The 13059-nt window shown below is 37.8% G+C and overlaps 2 protein-coding genes across 2 annotated transcripts; both read right to left on the minus strand.

Moving 5' to 3' along the window:
• Positions 1-6879: 6879 nt before the first annotated feature.
• Positions 6880-8444, minus strand: LOC122349280 (C-type lectin BjL-like). The gene is made up of 3 exons (XM_043245260.1): positions 8122-8444; positions 7649-8023; positions 6880-6995 (listed from the first exon to the last, which is right to left on the minus strand). The coding sequence occupies exons 1-3, from the start codon at positions 8252-8254 to the stop codon at positions 6880-6882; spliced, it is 624 nt and encodes a 207-aa protein (XP_043101195.1). The 5' UTR covers positions 8255-8444.
• A 996-nt stretch (positions 8445-9440) lies between these two features.
• Positions 9441-12850, minus strand: LOC122349290 (E-selectin-like). The gene is made up of 5 exons (XM_043245270.1): positions 12767-12850; positions 12215-12580; positions 11211-11297; positions 9711-9799; positions 9441-9560 (listed from the first exon to the last, which is right to left on the minus strand). Exons 1-5 carry the CDS (start codon positions 12801-12803, stop codon positions 9441-9443), a joined length of 699 nt encoding a protein of 232 aa, XP_043101205.1. The 5' UTR covers positions 12804-12850.
• Positions 12851-13059: the final 209 nt, after the last annotated feature.

A 13059-nucleotide genomic window follows, 5' to 3' on the forward strand; every position in this document is an offset into this window, starting at 1 on the left:
AGTCTCTGATGAGGTACAGCATCCCTAATAGTGTTCTGTCAGGTAGAGTAAAACATTCAAAGAATGAAAACATATGAAAACAATATCTGAATGTTCTCAGAAATGCTCTAACATTAAAGAGATATTACATTTTCTTGAATTGAATTGGAATATATAAAGAATTCAAGTAACCAGTCTGACGTATTTGTTCAGACCAAGTAAGGATAAAAAGCATTACAAATGAATCACGCAAACAATGATGTCAACAGTTATTAAAAATAATGATCAACTAGTTTATATCACTTCAAGTTGTGCAAATTTGTACTATTGTTTTACTAAAGTTCTGATGAGGGGAGAAAATACCTTATTACCTCTCAGTTAATATGTTTTTTGGTGATCACATGGACCTCAGTACAAAAAAGAAAGACAAAAGGCAGTCCTTGACCCCTTAAAAAAATTATAATAGTGTCTAAAATTCACTAAAATACACTAAAATTCATATTTTCTGTGGTCAAAGCATTTGGAAAAGAATTTGGAAAATAAAACAAGAAAGGCAAGAAAGGCTGTGGTAAATATCTGACCGTATTCAACACAGAGCTTGTAACAGCTGGATCATTGACATTATCTCCTGCTTTCACCTCCAGTCTTAATATCTGATGCTTCACCCGTACTGTGAAAAGAAAATATGTGGAGAAAGAATGCAAATCGAGATGATTACTGTTATATAGAGAGGGCTCGGTGATTTATGTTCAAAAATTGTGATGATTGCATTAATTTCAGGGTTGATGAATAAGGAATGATATTTCAGATGATCAAATGTGCATTATGTGAATATTAACTTCAAACAAGGCAGGTAAAAATGCACCCCAAAACTAAAAATAAATGCTATATATATTTTATATGTTAATACTGTATGTATTGTATTGGTATGTACAGTGGGTATGGAAAGTATTTAAACTCCCTTAAATTTTTTACTCGTTATATTGCAGCCATTTGCTCAAATCATTTATGTTCATTTTTTTTCCCTCATTAATGTACACACAGCACCCCGTATTGACAGAAAAACACAGAATTGTTGAAATTTTTGCAGATTTATTAAAGAAGAAAAACTGAAATATCACGTGGTCCTAAGTATTCAGACCCTTTGCTATGACACTCATATATTTAACTTTTCTTAACGTTTCTTCGAATCGTCTTTGAGTTGGTTCTAGACCTTCATTTGAGTCCAGCTGTGTTTGATTATACTGATTGGACTTGATTAGGAAAGCCATGCACCAGTCTATATAAGACCTTACAGCTCACAGTGCATGTCAGAGAAAATGAGAATCATGAGGTCAAAGGAACTGTCTGAAGAGCTCAGAGACAGAATTGTGGCAAGACACTGATCTGGCCAAGGTCACAAAAAATTATTCTGCTGCACTTAAGGTTCCTAAGAGCACAGTGACCTCCATAAGAGCCTTGGTGAGAGAGGTAAAGAAGAACCCAAAGAACACTGTGGCTGAGCTCCAGAGATGCAGTCAGGAGAAAGTTGTTGAAAGTCAACCATCTGGGCTTTATGGCAGTGTCCCGACGAAGACTCTCCTTTGTGCAAGACACATGAAAGCCCACATGAAGTTTGCTTAAGTCTAAGTGGTATGTGTGGAGAAAACCAGGCACTGCTCATCACCTGTCCATACAGCCCCAACAGTGAAGCGTGGTGGAGGCAGCATCATGCTGTTTTTCAGCTGCAGGGACAGGACGACTGGTTTTAATTGAGAGAAAGATGAAAACCTTCTCCAGAGTGCTCAGGACCTCAGACTGGGTTGAAGGTTCACCTTCATGACCCTAAGTCCACGACCCTCAGCACACAGCTAAAATAACGAAGGAGTGGCTTCATCACAACAACCGGCCAGAGCCCTGACTTAAAGCCAGAGCATTTTTCTGTCAATACGGGGTGCTGTGTGTACACTAATACAGAAAACATGATCTGCAATAAAACAGAGTGGAAAACCTTAAGGGGGTCTGAATACTTTCCTTGCCCGCTGTATATACATTTATGTATAAACATTTTGAATTTCATACTAAATCAGTATTTGAATTAGTTTATTTCACAAATAATGTTTTAATTATTGTAGCACCTTTTCATTTTAAACTAGAATTTTATGGCTTGAAAATGCATGAAACTAGACAATGAAACCGTACTTGTCTGGCATAAGAAGTAACACAGACTTGAGCAGCTTTCATCAGCAATCTGACCGTCGTAATCTAAAGCAGCACACGAGTCTCGGCCGAACGCGTTGTCCGGCTGTCCTGCAGCCCATCGCAGAGAGCTTGTGCTGGTCTGATCCGACCACTTCCACGAGTCTCTGAACAGACCGATCCAGGCACACGTGTAGTCTTGGATCATCCCGGTCAGCTGTAGATTCACATCCATGTTCCTGATGGTGAACAGGTCTGTGTGGTTTCCTCTGCAGTAATCCTGAGCTTTTTTCCAGGACATGACTGGATCAGTGACCAGCACCGGCTGTCCGTCTGAGAAACATCAGAGCGACTAGCATTAACTTCACAATCCAACTTCTTTATACCATAAAGCCGTAAAAGTCAAAGCAAACCTAATTGTTTGACTATAGGTTATACTGGTTATCTTATTATTATATTTTCTGATTATTTTGTTTCTGTTTATTGTAAAGATAAAAAAACAATTTTTGAACCTGTCTTTATCCAGTGTTCAGTTTTGAAAATGTATGCAAATTAGCACATTTAATACAAAACAAAAAAACACATGTAATTATGTAATACAAACTATTGTCTTGCCTTAAGATCACTGGGGAATTTAATGTGGGGAAAAAATTGCTAACATACTAAAATGGGTACGGGAACCAATGTCAAAAAATATAAAAGCATGACATTTACCTGGACTTTAATGCTAAATAATGTGGTGATGTTCACCAGTTGCTTTCTGTTCCAAACCAACATGGCCATCCACAAATAATAAAACTGGTGCAGAAACCAATGTACCAATAAATGAGAAATCTAAATGTTACTCATGTAAGCATGTAAGTTACCACATAAAATGCCACGTGGTGTTCTTTTTTATTTCTGTTTTTCATTGATCGATTGATTAAACTGACGACTCTGATATCAGCTTCTATTTCTCTGTACTCTGGGAAGTCAGGAGAGACTGATGTTGTGTCTTACCACCACTTTGGCAAAAAACGGTACACGTCAAATTGCAGGCTTCATCCCACCAGTATCCAGACGTCCTTAGGTTTACACAGTATTGTTTTCCATTCAAATTGTTTGGCTGTTCAGAATCCCACTGTAAGAAAGTCACGCTTTCGTCTTGATAAGACCAGCGCCAGGTCTCCACATCATCATAGAGTCCGATCCAGATGTAAAAGTGCAGATTCTCTCTCAACTTGTCCAGTTCTCTCAACTCTTCATCGGTCTGGACAGTGGCCAGGTCAATGTAGTTCTGTCGACAGTAATCTTGAGCCTCGTGCCATGTTTTATACTCTTCGATCAGAATATACTCACGTGAGCCACACAGAATGACTGTCAGAAACTCTGTTTGCAAAAACGAAGTGGGATTTGTACGAAATCAAGTTATTCAGCATTCGGTTAAATTCAGTCAATAAACCCGACTTACTGGCGAACAATCACATTCATCCACAAACACGCACTCACCTGAGAGCAAAAAGAGATGAATCAATCTTTGCTCCATTGCTGCTGAGATTGGCTTGGGTTAGCGAGGTCTTATCCATAGACCAGCTAAAATCGAATGGAGCCTGTATTAAAATATAGTTTTGAGCTGGGGAAAACACACACCCATGTTGATTTGCGTACTGAAATCCGTATGGGTTTTTATTCTTTGACAAGAGCAGCATTGGTGTGAAGATTTGCTCAGCTAATGATGCACATCAAATGTGAGAATCAATCCAGAGAAAAGGAAGTTGTTTGCATGGGAAACCATGACATATTTGGCTTTTGCAGGTGAACAGCTGTGTGTATGAATTGGTTTAAGATGAAGTTACAAATTTCAGATGTTTTAGCATGAGAAAGTCATTGAATTGATTCTCTGCGCTGTTAAAGGAGAACGTATGTACGTGTTGAGTTGCGTTTTTCTGTGTATCTGTTGCAAAGAGGAGCTCTAAAGGACAGCTATTCAGGTATCCGTTCTATTTGAATGGAAACCAATGGAGGGGAAACTTCAGCAGGTGAAATAAACTGTACTGTGAGAAAGTAGGATGGATTTTACAGCACCACCCATTCTTTACCGTTATTCACAACAGTCATCAAACACTGAAAGTGACTCCATTACGTTACAGCTTCTCCTCTAAAGAGAATATCTGCGCAAATGATCAAGATGACGAGTATTTAGTAAGGAAACTATTTCAAGTTACTCACGAAATACAACGAGCAGGTCAAAAATGTACGTTTTAGTAGCAGACAGTGGAGGAAAGCTGAAGAGCAGCTGTACACAAACACACACTTTTCAACTTTGGTCAGCTTTCAGCTGTTTTGCATTTCGCATGTGAAAGCAGCATCATTAAGGGTTAATGGGTTCATAGCTATTCATCATTTGCTCAGCTAATGACGCACACCAAATGCATTTACACAAATACGGAAGATTTACTGCCGAGAACCAATGGAAACATTTGCATGGGAATGCATTTGTGCAGGAAACGCTTTCAACCTCTGCGTGTCTCCGTGTAAGAGATTTCATTTTCTGAAAAGCAAGAGATTCAAAACAGAATCAAATATCGTAATCGTTTTTGAAAGTTGAAGCATCATCAAAGACTTTGATGTAAAATCTGAACTGTGATAGGTACAGAGATCCGTGAGCATACAGGCACGCCATTATATATCCTCGGTCTAATCTAAATCAAGAAATGTGTGACGCACTTGAGTTTCTCCACGAAACACTGCCGAAAAGTCAACGTAACTCATTTTTTTAAGTTTTAAGATAATCTGTCAGGTAAAATAAAAATATTATGGGTGTCTTGTTCTGTTTTGTTAAATAACAACATTTATTCATTCAGCAGACACTTTTATCCAACGTCAATTAATGTCAATGAACCTGAGTTCTTTAATAAATCCACAAAACAGCAAACAAAGATGGAACGAACTGTGATTGGTTGTTTGACATGTCAATCAAACGACCTCATGGGCGTGGTCTTAGCCAAAGAACGATACCACAAACCCCTTCAGTCTGAAGGTCTGGCTACACGATAAAAATCAAAGCGATTCATAGTAACTTTCATTTCTATAATAACTACAGTATAGTTAACTATTATAATAAAATTATTCTAGTTAGTTATTTTTGTAAGATAATATGTAATTAAAAATGTAACTTTGTTTTAACTAGTTAATAAATATCATCGTCTTCTGTCCATCCTTGTTTAATTTGTGGAAGACCGTTCCGTTGAGCTGCTCCTGCCACGAGAACTTGACGCCTGCTGCTAGTCCCTGCTCCTGGAGTTTCTTCTGGACCTGAAGACAGACCAGAGGTTATCTATCTCCAGACTCACAGAGAGAAGAGAACAGAATAAACGGGTGCGTTTGGAAGTGATTTCACCAAGAACCTGGAAGCTGATCTCAAGGAAGAAAGAAGAAGATATTATATTATAAGAAGATATTATAGTCTCACCTCCTTCAAGACGGCGTCTGCAGTCACTTTATCAGAGACATTATCACCCGCTTTCACCTTCAGTCTCAAAACCTGACGCCTTACACTTACTGTTAAAAATTAGACAAAGTCACCTTCAGGACAAGCTGAAAACACATTGTGATTATTGGGATATTTTAAAATGACAGTACTATTGTTTAAATGTTTAAGGCAATGTTTTAAAGAATAAGTATAGTTTTTTTACTGCTACGTTTTATTTCCATTTTTTTCAGACTACTGGATAGAAAATATGGTTACACTTTATCTTGAGGTGTAATCATACATATAAGTACTGAGCAATATTAATGAACTTCTTACTGAAAACACGATACTCAGTTTTATGAAGTGGTTGCAAACCAATTATTTTAATTAATTTAGCTGAAAGTTAGTCTAAATAAATTTAATTATTTAATTTTGAAATTAAATGGAATCACTTACCTTTAAGATAAAAATTAGTACATTCAGTAAAATAATTTTTTTATGGAAATGTGCACATGGTTCTGGTTCTGGTGGTTCTATCTATCTCTGTCTATCTATCTATCTAATCTGTCTGTTGACATTATTTTCAGATTTATGGAGTGATTAAAAAAAAAAACCTTGTCCTGAATTTTTGGTCCAGTGTTAAAGACACTTAAAATGTACAATGTATGAAACTAGCGTATATTTAATTAGACACCTCCTGAAACCGCATATTTAAAAGTAATATTTCAGAAACTTCAAAATCATTCTGTTGTAGGTAAATTGTGGTGATATCTGTTATTCTATGCTTTTACACTATTCACCTGCACTACCTTCCATTTAAAAAAAAAAAATGGCTTTTTTTCAAATATGGTGTGCCCATGCAAAACTCAACAGGTTTGAGGAATCGTTCATATCTGGATGATGCACACATACTTAGAGGTAATGCTCAGTGTTATTCAAATCCTATAAGAATGAGCGATGAGGAACAGACGCATAAATAAAGTCTATTTCAGCCAGAGGGAGTCTCCTCTAGAAATAGAAGACACAAAATACTCTAAAATAAAAATACCTACGTGGACTTCTGCAAAAGAAGAAGAAGGTGTTTGAGCAGCGCTCGTCAGCGATCAGACCGTCCTCGTCGACAGCCGCGCAGATTTCATCGCCCAAGTAATTATCTGGCTGTTTGGAGGCCCATGGCAGAGAAGAGCTTGTGTTGGTCTGATCGGACCACTTCCACGAGTCTCTGTACAGACCGATCCAGATACAGCTCTGATCGTCACCGCTCATCATCCTCAGCAGCTGATTGTCATCTTCATTCCTGACCGTGCAAGTCTATGAAGTTTTCTACAGAAACGCTGAGCTTGTTTCCAGGACATCTCCTCATCAGCATTTAATACAGGCCCTTCGTCTGAAAAACATCCAAAAAACTCAGAAATACACCTACAGTAGACATATGTTCTGTTTACGATGTACTCTTAGGGTAATGATGCTACTGTATTTGTTGTTTTTACACTTGGTGGTAAAAAAGTGTGTTCAAAGACTGGGTACAACTTCTGTCAAATTAACTTGTTGGTTTATTGCCACTATAAAGATTCAGGTGAAAACAGAAAAGATTCTCAGAGAATAAAAATATAAAATACATGTAATAAATGTAATAATTGCAGTCTCCTTTCATTGTGTTATTTCTGATGTGCTGGGGAAATTACTTGACGATTTGCTTTGACTAATTCTAGAGAGATACAAAAAACTACCAGTAAACAAATATAATCTTGTTTTTGTTAAACCCCCTGTTTTTTACACAACGAGAAAGTACACAAAATGTTCCAATCTATGTGTTGAAACTGTGTTGCACGCACATTCACGAGCCTAAATATAAATGTTCGCCAAATTTCGAGAAATAATTAGGTTTATGCGATATTTCAAGTAGCTTGAAAACGGTACGCAATCGATTGGATGGCTGCTTTATCTTTTCTATATATCGAATTGCTTCACCTATTTTTGACAAACTCAGCAATGCACTATTACTTTTTAGCAATGTATGTAAAGATATCGAAGTCTTACCACTTTGACAAATAACGACGCATTTAAGATTGCAGCTTTTGTCGCGCCAGTATCCATTCGGGTGAAGCATCACGCAGTCCTGGTCTCCTCCGTAGTTATCAGGCTGATCTCTGTCCCATCTCGTGTACGTGAGGCGTTCTTCTTGAAAAGACCAGCGCCAGCTGTTCACATCGTCATAGAGTCCAATCCAGCTGTCAGACAGATGACTGGCCCTTAACTTGTTGATTTGGCTCCACTCATTAAGGGTCTGGACCGAGGCCAGGTCAATGTAGTTTCTCAGACAGAAACTTCTAGCCGCTCTCCACGTTTTATACTCTGGGATCAGAACATACTCGGTGAGTCTGCTTGAGTCGCTCAGAATGACCGAGAGAAGCCCTGTTTAGAAGAAACGCAAGAAATCGTTCCAGGGATCACACAAAGCAGTTCTTGAAGATGTTATAAACCACCCTAAAACATGAACAGAACCCCCTCACCTGAAAACAAAACCAGATGCATCCGTCTCTGTTTCATCCCTGCTGAGTCTCGTCTGTTAAAACACTGACTAAAATGTTTAAAACACGCTAAAGTATGACTGAGGACTGAATGGACACCCATTTTCTTTTGCATATTTAAATCGTCAGCGTTAACGGCAGACAACAGAAACACATGGTGTGAAGGTTTGCTGGCCTAATGACGCGCGTCAGATGTATTTTTACACAAATGCAGAGAAATCGTAGGAAGAAGAGGGTGATTTCATCCATCACGTGTCTGGGAGAGGCTTCAGTCCGGGCCACATATAGAAGTAGAGTAGAATTGTGTTTATCGATGACCGCTGGCAGCATACGATGAAGCCAGTTGGAAATCACTCACATAATTCAGTATATGATGAACTAGTAAACGAACATCAGTTAGTGGATTATAGACTTTGTATCATTTTAGAAAGTCATAATAAACATTATTTGTTTAACTAAACATATGTGTTTAGTCAATGATTTCATAGATGAAACAATGAACAGCTATATATAAAGGACTCTAAATGATTTTGCTGTTAAACCTGTTTGACTCTACATCTCCTTGTGTCTTCTGTTTTTGATTGATAGTTTAAAAGATCTTTAGTGTAATTCTAGAAACTTTTCTGGAGTCAGATCTGGACTGATTCTGATCAAGTAAAGCTCATATCTCCAGATCATCTCTCACTGTCTTTACTTGATTCTCCATCAATCATTTTCTAGAAGAACCTGATCATCAGGATCTTCTGAGGAGCTTTCACTGTCCCTAACGGAGCGATGATCTTCACGGTCCTCTAAAGGAGATCATTTGATTCATTCTCTATTATAGTAGCTCTGTTACTCTGTTCTAGTTAGTCAATGCAAGTATTGGATCATCTTCTAATGTTTTTCCCCCAAACATCAGCACTATATATTTTTTTTTTTTGAATATATTGTATCTTCTCAAAGTGAATTCCCAAACTATTTAAAGTTATTTCTGTTGTGTTCAGTGAAACGTGCAAATACGATACTGCATTTATGTGGCTCAGTTTGGTTTAAAACCAGGATGAGGTCAAAGTTCAATTAGGACGTTTATTACTGGTGTGCATCTTGAGACTAAAGAACTGATGTATTTTAAGATGAATCAGATTCACATTTAGTCTAGGATTAGGTTTAAGCCTTGTCTGTGGAACCGGGGGTAAAAGATGAAAAACATGCTAACTTAAAGTTTCTCACACATGTTTTAGGAGAAAATCAACAACAGTGTTTGCCAAGCTGCAATAAAGTCCTTCTGTTTTAACTAAAGCGGGTGTTAATAAGCAGCGTCAACACCTCGATCTATAACGCTGCTTGTTTAATTTGTGGAAGACCGTTCCGCTGAGCTGCTCCTGCCACGAGAACTTGACGCCTGCTGCTAGTCCCTGCTCCTGGAGTTTCTTCTGGACCTGAAGACAGACCAGAGGTTATCTATCTCCAGACTCACAGAGAGAAGAATAAACGGGTGCGCTCGGAAGTGATTTCACCAAGAACCTGGAAGCTGATCTCAAGGAAGAAAGAAGAAGATATTATATTATAAGAAGATATTATAGTCTCACCTCCTTCAAGACGGCGTCTGCAGTCACTTTATCAGAGACATTATCACCCGCTTTCACCTTCAGTCTCAAAACCTGACGCCTTACACTTACTGTTAAAAATTAGACAAAGTCACCTTCAGGACAAGCTGAATTGGGATATTTTAAAATGTAAAAGAGAGAGACTCAGCAGTTTTGTTTCCTGAACTGAGGTTTTGTTCGTGTCATGTGCCTGATTTTATCAACCCAGGCTCTTCATACGGTACCTTTCTGCACGGTGTTTTTCATCACCTGAGCTACAGAGTAAACCTACTGAACCAGAAAACCCGTTCATGTGAAGCTGTACGTGTGAAGATAATGTTCACTTACTTTCTAAGTCAATCATTTCAATCAATCATTTTTATTTATATAGCTCTTTTAACAACACAGGTTGCATCAAAGTCTCGAATCAGGATACTTTTACTAGATAAGCAAAATGACTTAAGATATTTACTCTTGTTTCCAGACGACAAAAATCTAAATTAAGTGCATTTTACATTTAAAAAATCTCTGCATGTAGGGTAAAATATTTTTAAAACAAGTGTAAGGCTTGTAAATGCACCTATAAATCAAATGGTTTTACTGCAGCGATTCGTAGGCATAGGTACATTTTTTTCAGTTCTGCAGAAATGTATGAAGAGGCACATATTTCCAATGAGCCTAGGCTGGATTAATTTATATACAGTATAGCATTTTATGCCTCAATTATTTAGAATATTGAGCCTGGCTGTAGTCTATGTTCAGCTTTATACTGTGTAACGTATATTTGATTAGATAATGCCTTATGTGCATATTTAATGAGAACATTGCAGAAAAATGTCTTAATGCAATGTGCTATATATATATATATATATATACTGTATAGTACAGTATGGTGATCTCTTAGTCAGGATTTTCTTGGACTAAGAGATATCACCATACTGTACCCAGTATATATATTTAAAAAGTAAGAACTTTCTGAAGAAAATGAGTGTTGTTTGTCCGCTCAAAACTCAACAAAACGTCCAGTAAATCACAGAAACTTCCCACTACTATCCAATTAGTTTAACCAATTTTAACATATATATATACTCTTCATAAGTCAGTTTAATATAATTTATGTTGAAATGATATGTACTTCCAGCAGCAACATTTAATCAAATACATTTTTTTTACGTTGAACTAGATGGACATTTTTCTACAATAGACTAATCCTATTCTGTAGAGCTCCATCTGTTTTTAGGCTAAGTATGTTCAAAATAAAATGCTCTAAATAAAAGGTTAATAATACTCACGTGGCGTTTGGCAAACAAAGAAAAGCTTCTCCGAGCAGAGCTCCTCAGTAACCCGACCGTCCTCATCCACAGCTGGACATTCGTCTTGATCGGTTTGTTTCTCGGTCTGGTTTGTGTAGGACCGGTCGTGGTGTCTGTACAGACCGATCCAGACACAGCCGTCATCCTGGACCATCATCTGCAGCAGCTGATTCTCTCTCTCGTTCTTCACCGTGTGTAAGTCTGTGTAGTTTTCTACAGAGTCTCTGGCCTTGTGTCCAGGACATCGCTGGATCTGAAACTAGTACTGGCCTTTGATCTGAGAATCAGCAGAATAACCCATGAACTGTGTTCAACTCACAGCTTTACCTTTAGTAAAAACCGTGTATAGCATTTGTATTAACGTTGTAGTATACACTATTTTTACTATAAATAGCATGCACTTTTTAATCTCCTTTGTGTTCTGGGCACAACATCTTAAATTAGTTTTCTATGCAATTTGCCAAAATTTGCAGACACTGAAAAATACTAAAGTAAAAAAAAACCAACTCTATTGTAGCTTGTCAGACAGAATGTGTTACTTCTGTTCGTATCAACATTTAGTTCAGAATGATCTGTGCAGACAGACAATAAAACTAATGAACTATAGCATACTACTGCTTTGAACTACTTTCACTTACTTTTGGGAGTGAAAATAACTGCAAATAGATATAAATAGCATTTAACATTTACTTGGTGCAAGGGTTTTTTTCTCTCTTTTTTTCACTTTTTTCTCAAACACTTGTGGGGGAAGTTTTTCAAACCTGTTGCAGCATTCTAGTGACTATCAAACATCCTTAGACATTATTTTTCTGTCAAATTACTTTAAAAACACATGCATTTTCCATGAACGAGTCAGAAGACGAGCATCAGTTTGACTTCACGGCGTTTGAGGAGTTTTCTGACTCCATTGAGGGTCAATATGACCCCAATAAACTTTGCCTGCTCTCTGAATGAGAAACGGACAGCAAATTTCAAGAATAAATGAATGTTTAACCTGTATTTTGAGCCAAACACTGGAGGAGCATACACCCGTTTCTAAGACTAGAATAAGTGTAGAATTAGACATGTTTCAGAGGGTGTAAGTATTGATGGAAATCTAATCCCAGTATTGCTTCATCAACATCAACTCCTCAATCTCAGTTCTCTAGGAATTAACGAAAGCGTTCATTATGTGTAAAGGCGTAGGAGTCTTACCGCTTTGACAAATAATGGCACATTTACGATTGCAGTTCTCATCATGCCAGTATCCATTCGAGTGAAGCATCACACAGTCTTGGTTTCCTCCGTAATTATCCGGCTGTTTCTTATGCCATCTGGTGAATGAAGGGCATTCGTTTCGAAAAGACCAGCGCCAGCCGTTCACATCGTCATAGAGCCTGATCCAAGTCTTCGATCCATTTTTAGCTCTTAACTTGTCGATTTCACTCCACTCTTCATCAGTCCGGGCAGTGGCTAAATCAAGGTAGTGCTTTTGACAGAAATCCTGAGCCTCTTTCCAAGTTTTCCTGTCTCTGACCCAAACATAATCATGCGAGCTGCACAGAAGGACCGAGAGAAAGCCTGTTTCAGAAGAAGTTCAGGTTCGTAAGAACAAAATCCGCTTTCAAGCAATCCACTAATTCGATAAAACCAAAGGCAATTATGAGAAAACTCTTTAGATGTAGGTCCTGCAGAGATGCACTTTTAATGCATTTCTCTTCTTTTCAGTATAGACACAGTTTCTCACATCCTTTAAAACACACTCACCTGAAAACAACACGAATCGAATCAGTCTGTCTTCCATCACTGAGCTCGGATCAGATTAGATTAGGTTAGTGAGCTCCTCTTTTCCTCTGCTAATAAATTGAAGCGTCCAAATTTGATTTGAAATATAGCATGACTGAGAAGTGAAAGCACACCCATTTTCTTTTGTGTATTTAAAGCAGCATCATCGCTAGTCTTCAACAACTGATAATAGAAATTCATAGTGCGAAGATTTGCTCGACTAATGATGCACATCAAATGTGTTTTTACCCAAATGCAGAAGAAGAAAGGAGTGA

This window comes from Puntigrus tetrazona, chromosome 7, assembly GCF_018831695.1.
Source record: "Puntigrus tetrazona isolate hp1 chromosome 7, ASM1883169v1, whole genome shotgun sequence".
In the NCBI taxonomy this organism is placed as follows: Eukaryota; Metazoa; Chordata; class Actinopteri; order Cypriniformes; family Cyprinidae; genus Puntigrus; species Puntigrus tetrazona.